This window comes from Saccopteryx leptura, chromosome 6, assembly GCF_036850995.1.
Source record: "Saccopteryx leptura isolate mSacLep1 chromosome 6, mSacLep1_pri_phased_curated, whole genome shotgun sequence".
NCBI classification, from domain to species: Eukaryota; Metazoa; Chordata; class Mammalia; order Chiroptera; family Emballonuridae; genus Saccopteryx; species Saccopteryx leptura.
Window position 1 is genome coordinate 69,297,636 of NC_089508.1, and position 19,957 is coordinate 69,317,592.

Below are 19,957 nucleotides of genomic sequence, written 5' to 3' on the forward strand. Positions count from 1 at the left end.
GTAGCATACCATACATGGTTGTTTTGCACCTTTGATCTTTCACTTAAAAATTAAATGACCTAGGGTTATATCTATGTCATGCTTTTTTTTTATGAATCAAAGTTATAATGTACATAAATTTATTATTCAACTTTTCAATTATATACATATAACCTTTATAAGGTTCCTTAAGAAAAATAGTACTACCATATCCCTCTTACCATTTTCCCTTTCATTCTCTTTTGGTATACAGCAGTATCAAGTTGTGTTTATTTCAGTAGTACAAATTGTTTTGACATTCAAAAATATAATGCATAATAAAGTAAAGAAGAAAAATTATGTGATTATCTCAATATTTTCAGAAAAGGCATTTGATGAAAATCAATATCCATTCATGATTAAAACTCTTAGAAAACTAAAAATAGAATGGAGTTTCCTTAATCTGAGAAAAGGGTATTATAAAAAGTTGTCACAAATATTATACTTAATAGTGAAATGTTGAGAGCCCTAAATGAGGAACAAGAGGAGAATTCTGGCTGTTACTATTTTTGTGTAACATTCTAGCCAGAGCAATAAGGGAAGAAAAAGAAATGGTAGAAGGATTAGAAAGATAGAAATAAGACTTACTATTTTCAGATAACATGGATATTACTTCTAAAGTTAACGTGCTTATACTTTTGCATTCTTATATTTCAGTTTTAGGCAGTATCTATTGACCTTTTGCTAAAGAAGGCAAGGCTTGAACCCCTTTTTTCCCCAGCTCTCTGTTCCCCAAAACATGCAATGATCTTGCCCTTTTCCACCAATATTATTATATCATAATTTTGGTTAGATGAACACAAGTTTCTCTATTATTTGAACACATTTCTTCAAGGTGTTCAGATATATAATGTATTTTGTCACTTTCATCATCTTAAAGAGTTTTGCACAGAGCCTTCTAATGTATTTCAGTCTCGTCTTTTTGCCTCTACACTTGGAATACAACTTTTGTTCTAAGATTTCCCTTCAGCAGTTATTCAGAAGTTTTTGTTTATTATTATATCATTAGGTGGAATTCTAAGTTAATTTGTAACTTAACATTCTGACTTTTTAAAATATAGGCTTCAAAAGTTTGTTTAGAATAAACAATTGAGGTATGACAAAGATGGCATCTTAAATCAGGGAAAGATTTGTGTTCTATTTTTGCCATTACTATGAAATAATGCATGTATAAGATTACTAGTAGCAACATTATTTGTTTATAGCAAGAGATTGAAATCAGACCAAATGTTAATCTATATGTGTTTGGTTAAATAAGTTAATTTATATCTATAGTATGAAGTTCAATGTAGCCTCAAAATAGAATAGAGAAGACCTCTGTGTACTAATACACAAAAATTTCCAAGCTTAAAGTTTAAAAACCAACAACAAAAATTCCCAAGGAATATATTATATATTATGCTACCATTTATGTAAAAAAATTTAAAGGAAGTGGGGTACATATACATAGACACAAACACACAAAATATCCCTAGAAGGATACACAAGAAATTTGAGAACGGGGAAGAGCAAGACCTTTTCCTTCATACTCTTGCTAGTGCCTTTTCATAAAAACAGGATGAATAATTTTGATGTCCTGCCAAGAAACACATGGGCCTGATGTAATCCTTATGTTCAGCAGTGTTAGGGACAGGATAAATCATCTTAGGAAAATTATATTATGCCTAGAAACTCTTTGTGTTGGTTTGTTGGTAATTTTTAAAAATTTAGTTGTGTAACTTGTATTTTCCGGTTTTCTTTAAGTGGAAAGTAGCAGTAGAAGGCCGCCTGCAGAAGAAACTCATGAAGTAGATTCAAAAGCAGCTTTACTACCGGTTTGTACATTTCAATTAAACATATTTTAAAATACTTATTTATTAGAGAAGAGCTAAATGATAGTAATATTTTGAGATTATATCTGGCTTTCAAAAGAATTTTTATCTGAGAAAACTGACATCTGCATGGTAGTTTTAAAAAGAGTTTCTCCCTATGGCAAATAACTAGGAATTTTTCAAGAAAAACTAATGCAAAAGAAAGGCAGGAACATCTCTTTGAATTGAAACAATATATGAAGTCATTCCCAGACAGTTGAGGTAATATTTAATTTTACAAACCCTCTTTAAAAGCAGAGTCTTACAGGAAGCAGAAAAACTCTTCTTTATAGTTTAATATAGAAATCAATGCTCTCATTCATGACCCTGGATTGTCAAGAATGTTATTAACTTACATTCTGCTGCAAGGAGATAGGTTGTATCATTAAAATTTATGTTACTAAAAATTATTTCATTTGGGTAAGGAGGTTAGTAAACGCAGTTTCACAGTCACAATTCCTCTTTTTTGGAAGGGCCCATCTTGAACTTAAGCTACTCAATTTTGCCACAAACACTGTTCCATTGAAAATGGCCTCACTATGCCAAATTACAAAGCTCGTGGAAGTCAATTTGTATAGATAGTATTAGAATGCTAATAACTGGAGATATTAGAATTATTGGTTACAGATTATAAAGTGCTTAAAACCATAAAAGAAAGCATTACAAATATGAAAAAAATACTAAAAAAGACTGGCAAGTATGAAAAAAAATCTAGAAATAACTCATTTGGGGTGAAAATAACAGATTAGGCACAGCAGAACAGAGTAATTACTGAATTGGGCCAGAATATAACATTTATTATAGTTAGATGGAAAATGTTTATAACAGAAAGAGACATGGAAAATACCTCTAAATTGGCTTTGAAAGAATAGACAGAATTTGAAGAGATTGTAAATGGCTTAGAATTTTGCAAAATGCTGAAATATATAGATTTAAATTCAGGAAGCCCAAGCCCCAAACTAAGAGAGTAAAAATAAATCCACAGCTAGAAATATTATAAAACTGCAGAATAAAAGCCATATGCACATCCACACACAGAAAAAGCCTTCATTGAAATGTGTAAATGTTACAGTGATTTCTTTGTTCAGTTTGCATGAACTATTTTTCTTTTGTCAAGGGCACATCTTATCTTTGAGGTCATAGAAACATGCATATTTAAAGAAAATAAAATAGTGATCAAGAACTAGACTGTATGTTGTAGGAAGTAACACTCAAATTCTTTATTTCACCTTGTGCAATGGCCTTACAGTAGTTATATCCATTTTATTTTATTCAGTTATATGAAACAAGGACTTCATATTATTGTTCAGCCCTTTATTCTTAAAACATACTACACAGTATAGGAAACAATACAGAGCCGAATAGCTTCATGTAGCGTTTTTAAACTTTTTGTTTGTTTGTTTTTGACTGAAGGATTGGTTACAGGATAGACCATCAAACAGAGAAATGTAAGTAAGCCTTTTCTTATCAACCTGTGAAATGTCGGTCTTTTTTCTGCTCTTTGCATCATCCCTGTAACTTCTTTATCAATGGATAATGATTATGTTAGTGTCTCCTGTCTTTACATAGAAGAGAACTTATTTATTGTGAGTTTGTATTCATTTAAATTTATAATTTTATAGGGTTATACTATAATTATAGTTGTACTAGAATTAGAATTCTACTAAAATCATACATATAATGAATTTATTTAATTTTGTTTTTAACTTAATCTTGAATAAATTTGTTCAGAGACCTCGTTTGACACTTTAGTTTTGCACTTGGGCAACTTCTCTGCTTATTGTTCTCATCAACAAACCTTGCACCTACTCTTGGAAAGGACTTTGATAATCAGAGCAGTAACACATAGTATGCATATAGGGAGATCCACTAGAAAGCTGATGTGCTAATCCAGAACCAGTAGTGGAAACAAAAGGCAATCTGACAGGCAGTCATCCCCAGTAAGTAAAAATTTTTAGTATAGATTAAACATAAAGATAAAAAAGAATCAAAGATAATTTTTGTGTTTCCAGCCTGGGACTTAGTATTTTAGGATTCCGAAGGACATTTGAATAAAAAAGTCTTGACATCCATCTGATATTAGAAGTATGGGAGAATTACACTCTAATATAGACTACTTGAGAAGGGAAGCCAATACGAGGGAAATTATATATTTCCACAGTGTTTTTTCTCATTTCCTTCTGAGCATCAGAAATAGAAATGTATCTACAGAATAAAATAAGCCAAATGACGTGTGGATATGCAGTTTTCAAATTCTTTGGCTATCCTAGCCTGAATAACATTTGGGAAACCTCTCTCTATCAGACCTCTTCAGAGAAGACTATCTTTTATAACCAAAACCATAGAATGTAAATACAGAATAGGTACTTAAAATAGATTTTAATTTAGCTAACAAGAGAACATTGTCTTACAGAGTTTTGAGCCGTAGAAGTACCCAGGAAGGTGGAGCTGGCCAGCATTCTTTGGGTGCTGAGGAAAGCATGGTTTATCAGCAGCAAAGAATGATGCCAGGGTCAAAATACTTCCTATGAAAAATGTTGATGTTAATTAAGGTAAAAATCAACAGGAAACATCAGGATTAGGTAGAATATAACTACTGGAAAGAGACTACAGAGGTCCTCTGCTCCAGAGGCCCTGTGTCATGGTAGTCCTTTTAGTCCTCAGCAGAGCACATGGCTGTGTAATGGGAGAGCTAAGCCTCAAGCCCATTTTTATTTCTATTTTACTCTGCTTTACATCTGTTTCTCTAATGTGCACTGGAATCATGGGAGTAATAGAACCCCTCTACACTTGGTACCAATATACATTGATAAGAATAATACATTGAGCATTGGAAAAAATTTTGTTCAACATTAGAAATTGAGTGTTATAAAATGACATCTGTTTTTCTCTCAGTTCTTTGCCCATTAATTCTATTGAAGAATTTAGAATCCTGCACAGTCATTTTAAGGCATTGTTATGATATTGGCATGAATCTCCCAAAGAGAGAAGTCATGGACTGTTTTACTCTACTAGAATCGATCAGTTTAGCAACAACTGAATTAGTAGTTTAGCCTACTAATATTTATGTAGGCATAAATTGGAGGTACAAGTTGTCGATAATGTCTATGCATATGGATATATACATATCCATGTATGAATTTGGCATTGGATTAAGAGAAATGGCAAATATTTAAACAAAGTGAATCTTAACCTAATATTAATATGTATAATATGATTCCTTAATAACACTAATAAATTATAACTTTATAAAATAAAAAGTTGTGGGTAGCTAAAACTAAAGTTGTGACAACATATTTTTTGGTATTTCTTTAGACCATCTGAAGAAGGAACATTAAATGGTGAGTCAATGTGGTAGATTTCATGTGGAAAAAAATGAGGATCATATATGATTTATTATAGCAAATACTATATTAATTGTAGATAAGAAATTTTAGACTTCATGTTTTAAAAAGCCAGTGCAGTACAAAGTACTTCCTTCAACTAGTTTCTTTCCATATAGAAGTTTCACAAACATGAAGTCACCGTGTGAATGATGATCTCTTTACTACCACCCTTCGGCTCCATCCCTGCAACCAGCCTGCTTCTTCCCTGCATTCCCTGTTGTAGTGAAAGATGCTCTTTCAGTTAGCTGTGTAAAACCTGGCCCCCTTGACCTTGCACTCACAAAGTCTTGTTGTAATTACCTCCTAAATATCTGTAGAATTCATCCTCCACTAAATATCCTGCTGTTGCTCTTAGTTCAGAACTTCATCATTTTTTTAAACCTTTTACTGAAGTACATAATACATATATATAGAAAAGTGCACATAAGCCTCCAAGTCAGTGAATTCTCACTGAGTATACCCATGTAGTTCATTGACCCCCAGATCCCAAAACAGAGTATTGCCAAGATCCCAGCTCCTTGTGTCCTCTTCTTATTAGAACCCCTACTCCAAAATGAAACAGTAGATTAGATCATGTGTATGTATGGAGTATATATATGGAATCATACAATATGTACTGTTTTGTGTATGGCTTCCTCCTAACATGCTTAATGAGATTTCATCAGTATTTCTATGTGTAGTGGTAGTTTATGCATTCTCACTACTTACTACATAGGATTTCCTTGTGAAATTACTAAATTTACTTATCCATTCTATTTGATGGGCATTTCTGTAGCTTCCATTGTATGGCTATTATGAATAGTGCTGTTAGGAGCATTCTTGTTTGTGTTGTTTATTATACCTAGGAGTGGGATTGCTGGGTAGTAAAATATGCATATGTTCACAGTTAGTACTGTAGTTACTGCCAAATAGGTTTCCAAAGGGGTTGTGTCAGTTTGTCCTCTCTTCTAGTCTACTATTCTGCCTCTAAAATGATTCTTCTGAAGAGTCTGATCTTGTCACTCCTCTGCTTTACACTTGCTCCACTATCGTTGCATAAAACCCAGTGCCCTTCCTTAGCATGGCATATTTGGCTCTTAACAATCTGGTATTCCTTCTGTAGCTTTACTTCCTGCAGAGATGTCTGTACTCTTTCTTATTCACTTGCAATCTAGGTTGCATGTCTGAATACTTGCAGAGAATCATTTATATAGTGACATATAACTACAGAACTAGAATAATTTGGAGTGAGATCTGGGTAGGTGTATGTTGAAAAAGCCCCACAAATGATTCTTATATCAGCCTTCATCCTCTCTTCAGCCAGGAGGCATGTGATACCCCCTCCTCTATAGTTACCACACAGTCTTAAAACTTACCTAAACTCCTTCTGCAAGACAATAGGTTCTTTTTTCATTTATATTCTAGACACTTACCACAGCAGATTCCATTTATTTTTCATCTTTCTCTCTACAATTTAAAAGTAAAGTCCTCTGATGGAGACTTGACTTGAGGTAGTGAACACACAATACAATGTACAGAGGATGTATCATAGACTGTGTACCTGAAACCTGTATAATTTCATTAACCAATATCACTGCAATAAATTTATTCAATATTTAAAAAAAATTTTTGTTGAAGTCTGACCCTGGTCAGTTGGTTCAGTGGACAGAGTGTTGGCCCAGTGTACGGACATCCTGGGTTCAATCCTTGGTCAGGACACACATGAGACGTGACCATCTGCTTCTCTTCCCCTCCCTCTTTTCCTTCTTTCTTCCTCCCCCTCTTGCAGCCAATGACTTGACTGGTTTGAGCATTGGCCCTGGGCACTGAGGATGACTCAGCTGGTCCTAGCATCAGCCTCAGGTGCTGAGGATAGCTCTGTTGATTCAAGCATTGGCCCCAGGCAGGGGTTGCCAGGTAGATCCCAGTTGGGGCACATGCCAGAGTCTATCTCCCCTCCTCTCACTTATAAAAAAAGTAAAGTTGTCAATTATATTTAGAGTGGTGAAGGGGCTTTTTTGGTATGTTTCACATTCCAGAAGTTCATTTTTTCATTGTCAACCCACTAAAATAGTAACATGGCTACTGGCTCCAGACCCCAAAGATCCAAAACTAAAGATACTTTTTGAGTAGGGAATATGGGGAATAGGAAGAATACAGTTTATGGCAGGAGACTATGAAACGTGCTTTTTCCCTTCCAGGTATCTGAGTGCGCAGTTACCACTAATCTGGCATAATGAAATGGGTTAGTATAGCAGATGATGGACATATTTTTGTTGTTTTGTGAAGGGAGAACTTATGTGAAGAAAACTCAGGATGATTATATGAGACTGAGCAAAAGTTTATGCTGCATTAGGACTTTTAAAAGAATCTCATTTGCTTATTTGCTATTTTAGGTCTTGCTTCTCCATTTAAGCCAGTTATGGATACAAATTACTATTACTCAGGTCAGTAATATTAAAAAAAACCCCAAAATTTAATAATATTTTTAGTTTGAGGGAGGGATTTCATTTTTTTTTTTTTTTTTTATGCAGCTGTGGAGAGAAATAACTTGATGCGATTATCCCAGAGCATTCCATTTACACCTGTGCCTCCAAGAGGTAAATCCAAAAAGTAAAGAAGTGGAAAATGAATGCTTTTATCAGTACGATTTTTAGCTATAATATAGAACATGGGTGTGGTGACAGAAGAATGATCACATTAAGTATCGATTTCATTTGTTTAATTAGCCTATCACAAGAAACTGATATGTTTAAATTAAAAAAGGAAGTATTGAAGGAATTGAATTTCTGTATTCCTTGCATATCTATTAGCAGTGGTGTAAAAGTTCAGAAAAGCTCTTAATTCATTGTCTAGTAATGAAAACAATAGATAAATCAACATCAGAGTGTTTGTGGAACAGAGATTTCTACCCGCCTGTCTATAAGTTTAATTTAGAAATGTATAGAAGTCTGGTCACTTTTAAAAGTTTTCCTCGAAAATTTTCACAATTTCAAAAATGCTTATGAGAGATATTGGTAGTCTTGATTTCTGAGCATCTTTTGCCCTATATTTATGTTGCAGGTGAACCTGTCACAGTGTATCGCTTGGAAGAGAGTTCGCCCAGCATATTGAATAACAGCATGTCTTCCTGGTCACAGTTAGGCCTCTGTGCCAAAATAGAGTTTTTAAGTAAAGAGGAGATGGGAGGAGGTTTACGGAGAGCTGTCAAAGTACAGTGTACCTGGTCAGAGCATGATATCCTCAAGTCAGGGCATCTTTATATTATCAAATCTTTTCTCCCTGAGGTGGTTAACACATGGTCAAGTATTTACAAAGAAGATACAGTTCTACATCTCTGTCTCAGAGTAAGTGTTAGTGAATGCATAACAGTGGAACATTATTTAAGCTTCATGTTTTTACTTCTAAATATAATAAACCAAGTAAAATCTTCGTTTTAATGTTGAACAGAGTTTGTTTTTTCTGTTCTGTAGGAAATTCAACAACAGAGAGCAGCACAAAAGCTCACATTTGCCTTCAACCAAATGAAACCCAAATCCATTCCGTATTCTCCAAGGTAAATCTTTAAATTTTTTTTGGATCTTTCAATGTTATGTGGATAATATTCTCTTTTGACCTTATTAATGCTGAATATGTGATTACTCATTTGAAAGATCAAATAAAATTTTATTAACAAAACTGCTAGTAATATCTATAACTATTTTTCACAAGGTTCCTTGAAGTTTTCCTGCTGTATTGCCATTCAGCAGGACAGTGGTTTGCTGTGGAAGAATGCATGACTGGAGAATTTAGAAAATACAATAACAACAACGGTGATGAGATTATTCCAACTAATACACTAGAAGAGATTATGTTAGCCTTTAGCCACTGGACTTATGAATATACAAGAGGGGAATTACTGGTACTTGATTTACAAGGTAAATTTATTAAAATATTGCTAAACTAGCCTGACCTGCAGTGGCGTAGTGGGTAAAACGTCGACCTGGAACACTGAGGTCACTGGTTCGAAACCCCAGGCTTGCCTGGTCAAGGCACATATGGGAGTTGATGCTTCCAGCTCCTCCCCCTTCCCTCTCTCCCTCTCTCTCTCTCTCTCTCTCTCTCTTTCTCTCTCTCTCTCCTCTCAATAAAATGAATAAATTAAAAAAAAATTAAAATATTGCTAAAGTGAAATTGTGCAGTAAGTTCTCACCTATACTTGTGAATAATGAACAGAAATCTAATTTACAGGTAGGTAAAAATCTTAGGTCAGTAGAATCTTTTAAAATTAAGTCAGTAACAGCCATAGTATATAGCCATCAGGGCCCCTGAATCATGGATCTGGCTATCTTAATTTTTATTTAGGCAATACTGATGTTTTGATTAGCAAAAACATGTAAAATCCCCTATTTTACTGTTACACTTGTAACCTTAGTCTTTTAAAAGTATGAAGACTGTTTCTTTAAAACAGTAAGGAGTATCTCTGTTGTTCCTGCTGTTTATCTCGTACTGTGAACTGAACTACCTAAATATTTAGTAGATTAAAACAGTTATTTTATTTGCTTATAGTGCTTTGGTTGGGGAATTTGGATGGGACATAGTAGGGATGGCTCATCTCTGCTGTCCCCTTGGAGGGTTTAAGTGGATAAGCACTAGATTGTGCAGCTTGACTAAAATCCAATGTCTGAGGTCTCTGTTCAGCCACAGCTAAATTCCTCAGTTCTCCACCAAGTGATCTCTCCACGTGACTAGCCAGTTTTTGCTTTCTCGTAGCACCAAAGTTTCAGGTAGTTAGACTTCTTATGTGGTAGCTAGCTTCTTCCAGAGAGAAAGCAGAAACTTTTAGAGCCAGGCCCAGAACTGGCCCAGATCCATTCTGCCACATTTTACTGGTCAGGGCAAGTAATAAGGACATCCCAGATACAGAAGGTAGAGAATAGATTTCAGCATTTGGTGCGTGGAGCAGCATGTTACACAGGAGGACAAAACTGATCACAGCCATCTTTGTAGACAGTATATCATTCCCATAAAAGAAAAAAAATTGTGACTGGGAGAGAGCAGGTTTGCTTAGTGTAATATCTTTACTACTCCATGGCAGGGTCAGAAAAAAGTTGAGTAGCTGCCAGCTCTACCTGGATGATACTTTTACATTAATGCTTTCATAATTTTTTCCATAAAGAGAAGTCTTAATTTCAAATGTCAACACAGACCAAATTGCAAAGTCACATAGGAAGCAATTCAGAAAATTTATCACTTGATGACTTCTTTCATTATATAGATAAAAATATAAAATAATTGTTGAAAAGCAAACAGTTGGTATTGAAAGAAAAATCTGTAAAAATAATTTTTTTCAGTAGTTCATCATTTTACATAAATGTTAAAATGATATATAAATATATATGAAAATCTGGTGTATATTATTAGACTAACCCAGTGATGTGAAAAGGATCTTAAAGTATATTCCTAAATAAGTATTTTATTATCTCCAAACTTGTAGGAAGTGAGCTACAAAGATTTTGTCTGAACTTATTAATTTAGAGACAGGAAGGAAAGAGATGAGGAACATCAAGTTATAGTTGCGGCACCTTAGTTGTTCATTGATTGCTTTCTCATGTGTTGCCTTGACCAGAGGGTTCTAACTGAGCCAGGGACCCCTTGTTTTAAGCCAGCGACCTTTGGGTTCAAGCCAACTACTATGGGATCATGTCTGTGATCCCACGCTCAAGCTGGTGAGCCTGTGCTCAAGCTGAATGATCCCACACTCAAGCCAGCGACTTCAGGGTCTTGAACTGGATCCTCAGCATCCCAGGCAAACGCTTTATCCACTGCACCACCGCCTGGTCAAGCCTTTTCTTATTTTTAATCATTTTGTTTTGTGTTGTGGTTTTTCTTCTAGGAGCATGAGCGTATGTGTGTGGGGTTGTGGGTGTGTGGCATCTTCTGGGTCATTACTGATAAATCTGAATTATCCTTATTTTAATAGCTGCATGATGGTCTCTAGTGTGGAGGCATAACATGATTTTTGCCAATCTGATGAGTAGAAAGTAGTATCATGTTTTAATTGTTTTTTTTAATTTGTGAAATTGTAACCATTTTATTAGATTCATTCTAATAGGTTAAATACTTGTGATTATATATATCAGTTGATGTTCTTTACTTACAAGAAATAAGAGATGATATATACTGAAAAGATTTAAGCATACTTTAAACACCTCTTTAGGAGGGCTGGAGGTAAAGGAAGTTCACAATCTCACAGTCTTATTCTTTATCTGAATCTTTTTTTTTTTGTCTTTTTCTCTGTAAAAAAAAAATTTGGGGGGGGGTATTTTTCTGAAGTTGGAAATGGAGAGGCAGTCAGACAGACTCCCGCATGCGCCCGACCGGGATCCACCCGGCGTGCCCACCAGGGGGCGATGCTCTGCCCATCTGGGGCGTCGCTCTGTTGCAACCAGAGCCATTCTAGCGCCCGAGGCAGAGGCCACAGAGCCATCCCCAGTGCCCAGGCCAACTTTGCTCCAATGGAGCCTCGGCTGCGGGAGGGGAAGAGAGAGACAGAGAGGAAGGAGAGGGGGAGGGGTGGAGAAGCAGATGGGCGCTTCTATGTGCCCTGGCCGAGAATCGAACCCGGGACTCCTGCACGCCAGGCCGATGCTCTACCACTGAGCCAACTGGCCAGGGCTTTATCTGAATCTTTTTAATGAAGATGTAATAATACAGGATGTGAGGCATCCTGTATTACATAAATTACAAAAGTAGGTTTCGAGTTATGAGTACACAAAATAGTTTATGCTTGTATTATTAGTTATGGTATTATTTTCCACATGAACATCTGTAAACCTACTTTTGCCTCACTCAATGTTAGTGTGTGATTTTTTAAAATCCAGAACACTTTTTTTTCCCAAAGTGAGAAGCAGAGATGGGGTGAGGGGAGGCAGACAGACAGACTCCTGCATATGCCTGAGCAGGATTTACCTGGCATGCCCACCAGGGGGCGATGCTCTGCCCATCTGGGGCGTTGCTCTGTTGCAATCAGAGCCATTCTAGCGCCTGAGGCAGAGGCCACGGAGCCTTCCTCAGCGCCTGGGCCAACTTTGCTCCAATGGAGTCTCGGCTGTAGGAGGGGAAGAGAGAGATAGAAAGAAGGGAGAAGGGGAAGGGTGGAGAAGCAGATGGGCACTTCTCCTGTGTGCCCTGGCTGGGAATCAAACCCAGGACTTCCACATGCAGGCTGAGGCTCTACTGCTGAGCCAACTGGTCAGGGCAACACTTTTTTTTTTTAATTTTCCTGGCCGGTTGGTTCAGTCATAGAGCATCAGCCCAGCACATGGAAGTCCTGGATTCCATTCCAGTCAGAGCATACAGGAAAAGCAACCATCTGCTTTTCCACACCTCCCAAAGCCCTCCCCTTCTTTGTGTCTGTCTGTCTCTCCCCCCCTCCCCCCCAGCCATGGCTTGAATGGTTCAGGCAAGTTGGCCCGGGTACTGAGTATGGCTCCGTGGCCTCTGCTCAGATGCTAAAATAGTTCAGTTACCTAGCAACGGAGCAGCAGCTCCAGGTGGGCAGAGCATTGCCCTGTAGGGAGGAGGCTTGCTGGGTGGATCCCAGTCAGGGTGCATGCGGAAGTCTGTGTCTCTGCCTCCCTGCCTCCCCACCTCTCATTTAACACACCCATCTCTCACTTAACACACACACAAAATAATTACTTACTGATTTTAGCACAACAGGAAGGGGGAGAGAGACAGGAACATCGATCTGTTCGTGTGTGTGCCGTGACCTGGGATTGAACTGGCAACCTCTGCATCTCAGGACAATCCTCTAACCAGCCAAGCTATCTAGCCAGGGCAAAACTCCAAAACACTTTTAAAGTGACTTACAGATTATGCCCTTTACAAACTTAGTTCTTTGTTAACTGAGGTCAAACAATGGCAAATTGTGTAGACTGTTGACATAAGCACATATTTGCTTGCAACCTTGGTCCTGTTGCATCAGAAGCTTGTGCCATCAGGAGCTCATGTGTATACCTGCCACCTCGAACATTTAACTCTGAGTCACATCGCTGGTTCCTGTTGCAAAGTTGAAGTAGTAAGTCAAGTTATGAAATATTGAGAGAAAAACTACACTCTTTTGAATAATTGACCATCATTTAAATGTTGATGCTGTAAAACCTCTCCTGACTATATTATACAAATGTCAATGTTTTACATCAATCGTAATATAAATGATCTTTTTTACATATATGTATAAAGGTGTGGGTGAAAATTTGACTGACCCATCTGTGATAAAAGCAGAAGAAAAGAGGTAATACATTTTAATAATTTCATTAAGACAGTTTTATAATTTCAAGTTCTACATTTCTACTTGCATAAACTAACTTTTTTTAATTTGAACTACCAATGCCATAGGTCCAGTGATATGGTTTTTGGCCCAGCAAATCTAGGAGAAGATGCAATAAAAAACTTTAGAGCAAAACATCACTGTAATTCTTGCTGTAGAAAGCTTAAACTTCCAGGTAAACATTTTCTTAATGAGTATGTTACTATTACTTTTTAAGGCCAGAGGCTCAAATACACATTGTTGGTTATATATGGACCTATGTTCTCTTTCAGTACTTATAAAAATATAATGTTCATTCACTTTATATGTATTTATTATGTGTCTGCTAGATGCTAGGAATCGTGCTAGATGCTGACAATATAATAGGGGACTTGACAAACATGGTACCTGCACTCAATGGAGTTTGTTTAAATCTTGAAAACTGATAAGATTAAACAGGGAGTTAATTATAGAACTGTCATTAATGCCAACCAAAAAATAAAATAAGACAACTAAGTAGATCACTTAACAGAAACTAAGAGTTCAAGGAATGCTACTTGGAGAACTGACAGCTTTGCCTAAACCTGAAAGATGAATAGACTTTCATGTTAGTCTATCAGAGAGTTGGGAAAAGTTTTCCATGAAGTAGGAGTAGGAACTACAGATATATATTCTCACATGATAGTAACTTGATCTTTGTAGATGAAGAATTAAAAGTTATTGAATTGTAAGTTATGCATAAACCAGTGGTTCTTACCTTTTGGGGTGCATCAGAATTTCTTGTAGAACTTTTAAAAATAATTAAAAATATCTGCTACTCATCCTTGAGCTATATTTTTAAAAGTCTCTTTCATTATGACCAAATTTGTAGTAGTTAAGATCTTGGGCTTAGGAGCCACACTGTATGGCCCCAGAGTATCTGTATCATAGAAGGCCCCCTGCCTTTTTATTAGGATTAAATGGGATGGATTTTGTGACATACTTAAAACAGTGCCAGGGCATGTAATTGGTACTGTTTTTATTTTTTTATTTATCTATTATTTATTTATTGTGACAGGGACAGAGAGGGACAGAGAGAGGAACAGACAGGAAGGGAGAGAGATGAGAAGCATCAATTCTTTGTTGCGGCAGCTTAGTTGTTCATTGATTGCTTTCTCATGTGTGCCTTGAACGGGAACTACAGCAGACCGAGTGACCCTTGCTCAAACCAGGGGCCTTGGGCTAAAGCTGACAACCTCGAGGTTTTTAACCTGAGCCCTCCACATCCCAGTCAGACGCCGGGCCGACACTCTACCACTGAGCCAACCAGCCAGAGCCTAGCCTTAATTATTTCTGATGAAAACTCCACAGTCACTTGACTTGTTCTTTCCTTATATGTGATATGTCATTATAATCTATCTCCTTTCAAGATTAGTTAGTTCTTTGTCTTAGGTTTTAGCATTGTGATTCTAATATATCGAGTTGTAGCTTTCTGCTTTATTTCATTTTTGAATTTGTATGTTTGTGATTTTTATTAACTTTGGGGAGGTTTTAGCTTTCAGTTCTTTAAATATTTGTTCTTCATCAGTCTCTTTCATGCCTTTTCAGGCTCCCATAATAAGAATGTTAGACCTTTTAATATTGTTCCCCAGGAGCTTGAGACTGATTTGTCCATGGTTACATTATTCATTAACAAGATTATCATCTGGGCTTGAATTATAGTGTTTTTCGCCATTTTTCTTTGTGTACAGTACAGCTACAAATATGTTCACATTCCCTAAATCCATACTGGCATGTGGTTGCAATTTATCAAAAATTATTCCTGCAGCCCTGGCTGGGTGGCTCCATGGATAAAGCTTTATTCTGGTACTCCAGCTTCACAGGTTCAAGTCCCAGTCAGGACACATCAGAAGCAGTTATATATATTTGGATCATTGAATGTAAGCTGTTACTCAAACAGTTTATATTCTGTATAGCAGTTCTATTTTTTATGAAGATAAAGGTATAAGATTATATGCATGATTATGGTTTAACTTATAAGTTTGATATTTATTATCTGATCATTTGAGTATTAATATTACATTATTATATATAAATTTTATACTGCATTCAGTTTTCAATTCTGCAACTATTGTATTATGTGCCCATAACTCCCTAAGTGATTTCATCCTCTTCCATAGCTATAAATGCAGTCTGCAGACTGATGGTATTAAACTGAACTGAAGTCTTAACTTCTTTCTTGAGCTCCTGTCTCATACTTAGTTTTCTGCATTTCAACTTGGATACCCTAAAGCATTTTTATAAATAACATGTTCGTGATAGAACTTTTGACTTTTATTTCCCACCCTTACTCAACAAACTCTGCTTCTCCATTTAATTAATGGTTACCCAATCCGTCAGGCTGAAAACCTAAAAGCTAGCCAGTTCCTTTTTTTGTCTCACCTTTCATAGCCAATCTGCCAATTTCTGTCTACTCTAATTCTGAAATCGCCATAGAATTTATCCATTTCTCTTTATCTTCAATTGCGACATTTTGTTTCCTGGATTCTTGCCACTTGCCCCCTAACAAGACTTCACATAACAATTAGAATAGCCATTTAAAACAAATCTGATTATGTTTCTCCCTTAAGGCTGCTTAATAACTTTCAGTGGATCTACATTTTAGTCTGAACTCTTTACCATAGCTTGTATCCCATACATCAGGGGTCAGGAAATTTTTTGTAAAAAGCAGGATAGCAAATATCTTAGGCTTTGTGGGCCGTGTGGCCTATGTCACAGCTACCTAGTTCTACCAGTGTAATGCAGAAATTGCCATAGATAATCTATAAACAAATGATCATGGCTTCATTCCAGTTATATACTATTCATAAAGAATAGCTAGCCAGGCCTGACCTGTGGTGGCACAGTGGGATAAAGCATCAACCTGGAACACTGAGGTCGCCGGTTCAAAACCCTGGGCTTGCCTAGTCAAGGCACATATGGGAGTTGATGCTTCCTGCTCCTCCCCCTTCTCTCTCTCTCTCTCTCTTTAAAAAAAAAAAAAAATAGCCAGCCAGATTTGGTCCATAGACTATAGTTTTATAACCAGTGGTGGGATTCAAATAATTTGAGAACTGGTTCTCTGCCCTAATGACCATTTTAAGTATTAAAAAATATATATATATATATACCAAAAGGTAGTGAGTTATTTCATGCACTTAATACTTAAATATGAACAATAAAAAAGGTATACAAAACTAGATTGTCATGAGTTTTAAAATATTAATGAAAAAATATTAAATAAAACCCCCAATAAGACTGTTATTTAAGATATTTCCATATTGCTTCTTGATTGGCGCCCTCACTTGCAATTTTTTTCACCTATGGACGGAATGAACATTACTACAGGTGCTTAGATTACGCTGTTGCACAGATGAACATTCAAAAAGAGTAGGAATGTAAATTTGTGGTTTCCACATTGGGCGGCTGCCCAGGGGCCCCCACCTTAGAGAGAATCCTGATTACAGGGGACATTTTAACCGGTTCACTGAGCTCAACAAAAAATTAGACATCGGTTCTGCTGAACTCATACAAACCAGCTAAATCCCAGCACTATTTATAATCTTTTGCAATTAACTACTTGACATCATTTTGCATTAGTCTTCCACTCATTTACTACATGCAATCCACACTGTTTTCTCAACATTCCTTGAACACACCAAGTCCCTATCCTTCTTACAAGTCTGCAGTTTATCTCCCTCTGCATAGAAACACTCTTCTAGAGCTTTGATAGTCACTTCTCAATATTCAGGTCTTGAGTCAGATGTTACCTCCTATGGCTTTTCTGCCCTGCCCTGTGTAAAAGGATCATTTTACACTGTCATTTGGCCCTCATCACACTGATTATTTTAAAGGTTACTACTTACAGTTCTGTCATTTTTCTGTTTGTCTTTCGTTACCCACTAGAATATAAAGTCCATGAGAGCAGGACCTTGTTTGCCTTGTTTGTTCATCGCTGTTTCCACACTTAAGAGGAGCTATTGACTCGTGGCCAGAATGTAATAATTATTTGATAAGTGAATGAATGATTTTCTTTTTATGTGTATAAATTTTGTGACTTTTGAATTTATAACAACCTGGTAGAAAATGGATCTGGCATGTTTAGAGGAAAATTAATGTAGAAATGTTCTTAATTTTTCATTTCTAAGAAAAACTGATTTTTTGTTGTCGTTATTGGGTGGTAATTACAGACCTGAAGAGGAATGACTATACACCTGATAAAATTCTATTTCCTCAAGATGAGCCTTCAGATTTGACTCTTCAGCCTGGAAATTCTACCAAAGAATCAGAATCAACTAATTCTCTTCGTCTGATGCTATAACTGAATCATTGGTTTGCCTGCACCTCACAACTGTGTTACTGTGTCACTTTTCCTTCAGGAGGATATTGTTTGGTAATATAAACAAGTGTGTGCAAGTTGAATATGCCAACTCTGGAACAGTTAAAAGGTCAAATAGTTTTTTGGTGGTTGTTTTTTGTGTTTTTTTCTTAACCTGATTAAACTAGTCAATGAGGAATTCTGTATAAGATACAGCCAGCAGCTGTTAAGTTTTAAAGGTAAAGGAAAATTAGTATTTGTAACTTTTTTAAAAGGGCTCTTTTAAAAAGCAGAAGACTTCATTTGACTTTGTTCTCATGAGAGTGGTAGCTCTCTGTCTTGTGGTGCAATACCATTCACCAAAGTTAGGTGTCAATGCAGATGTGATTGGCAGCTGCTTCGTTGCCATTCAGCTAGCGAAATGAAGCAATCCCCCACCTTTAGGTTAAATGGCAGTCATATGTCTTTCTCATTGTGTTTCAGTGTGTTCAGTGATAATGTCACAGTTCCCAGAGGTGCTTGTTGGCCACAGGAAAGTTGATGACCTATTATAATTCTAGATCCACAAGGATAGAAGAGGACTGAGCTGAAAAACATTTTCTAAGAGGGACTTTATGAATCAGGGTTAGGCTCCATATTTAAAGATAGAGCCAATTTTTTGTTAAATAGAGCCCATATTGTTCAAAAGTAATAGTGGGTCTTTTTAAACATTGTTTTATCAAGTCATTGTTAAGTAGAAGCAGACCATGGTAGAAACCTAAATATATCAGAGGAGAAACTTAACTCATTGTTTAAGAGAAGTTACCTCATGAGAAAAGTTAAACTACTTTTTTCCTATCTATACCTGTAATGATAACCTGGAAATTACATACTTCTCCAAAGATTATGTTGACCAGTATACCAAATCAGAATGTAAACATGAACTCTTGCATCTATTTAAAATTGTGTAGGAACATCTATCTGAACATGACTTTTGTTTGTGGTACTTATTTAAGAAATTGATTTGGATTATCATGTTGGAAGATTGCAATGCAACTTTATGCCAATAAAATGTAATTTAACTGTCCCAGATATTTGTTGAATACTCAACAATAAGGAAAGCTTTGCTCTGACTGAAGTTTTATGCTTTGGTTTTTTATTTTTCATTTTTGCTTGTTTCCTAGGTACTAATTTTACTTTTTATTTGGGAGGGAGCAGTGTAAGTCTTATTTGTATTCAGTAGTGTATCTCATAGATACAGATGAGGCAAGAAGAGAGAAGCTGTTTAAATAGTGTTTAATATTGATGGGGGGGAGAAAAATGTATCAAAGATATTATACTATATACATTTTGTATATCATTAAATCTTTAAGAGAAATTAAATAAATTTATTCTTGTTTACAGATGTGTGTTGAGTTTAATCATTCTGGAAAATAACATTTTCAGAGTGTTAATTTGTCTTCAGAGTATCAAGTTTTTAAATGAAACATTTGTGTACCTCTGCTTTTTGCACATCTCTTCTGTACAGTGTTTAAAATGATTTTGTTTTCCTACTGTGTTGGGGTTTTGTTTTTGTTTTTGTGTTTGTTTTTAATCTGATTCTTATGTCCGAAAATGGAAATGTGTGGGCATCTATATTAAGTTCATTTTTACAAGATGATTACAATAGTGAACATTTATTTAGTACTTAGTATGTGCCTGGCATTACTCTAAATACATTACATGTTAACTCATTTAATCCTCATAACAGTCCTCTGAAGTAGGTATTATTCTATTTTGTCAATTAGAAATTCAAAGCATTAGGTGAAGTAACTTATAATGATTAATTAGCAGCACTAGGATTTTTTTTTTTCTACAGAGACAGAGAGAGGGATAGATAGGGACAGACAGACAGGAATGGAGATGAGAAGCATCAATCATCAGTTTTTCGTTATGACACCCTAGTTGTTCATTGATTGCTTTCTCATATGTGCCCTGACCGTAGGACCGGTAACGAGCAGACCAAGTAACCCCTTGCTCCAGCCAGCGACCTTGGGTCCACACTGGTGAGCTTTGCTCAAACCAGATGAGTTCGCGCTCAAGCTAGTGACCTCAGGGTCTGGAACCTTGGCTCTCC

At 36.2% G+C, this 19,957-nt stretch overlaps 1 protein-coding gene across 1 annotated transcript in view; it reads left to right on the top strand.

The window, feature by feature from the left end:
• The window catches only part of TRPM7 (transient receptor potential cation channel subfamily M member 7), a 128,094-nt gene extending 108,850 nt beyond the window's left edge, over positions 1-19,244 (top strand). The window contains exons 30-40 of the mRNA XM_066343993.1: positions 1,762-1,832; positions 3,282-3,316; positions 5,184-5,209; positions 7,630-7,680; positions 7,768-7,833; positions 8,297-8,580; positions 8,707-8,789; positions 8,945-9,150; positions 13,460-13,511; positions 13,616-13,722; positions 17,735-19,244. Coding sequence (XP_066200090.1) covers positions 1,762-1,832; positions 3,282-3,316; positions 5,184-5,209; positions 7,630-7,680; positions 7,768-7,833; positions 8,297-8,580; positions 8,707-8,789; positions 8,945-9,150; positions 13,460-13,511; positions 13,616-13,722; positions 17,735-17,865 — 1,112 coding nt within the window. The 3' untranslated portion in view covers positions 17,866-19,244. The remainder of the gene's footprint in view (positions 1-1,761; positions 1,833-3,281; positions 3,317-5,183; positions 5,210-7,629; positions 7,681-7,767; positions 7,834-8,296; positions 8,581-8,706; positions 8,790-8,944; positions 9,151-13,459; positions 13,512-13,615; positions 13,723-17,734) is intronic.
• The last annotated feature ends 713 nt before the right edge of the window (positions 19,245-19,957 follow it).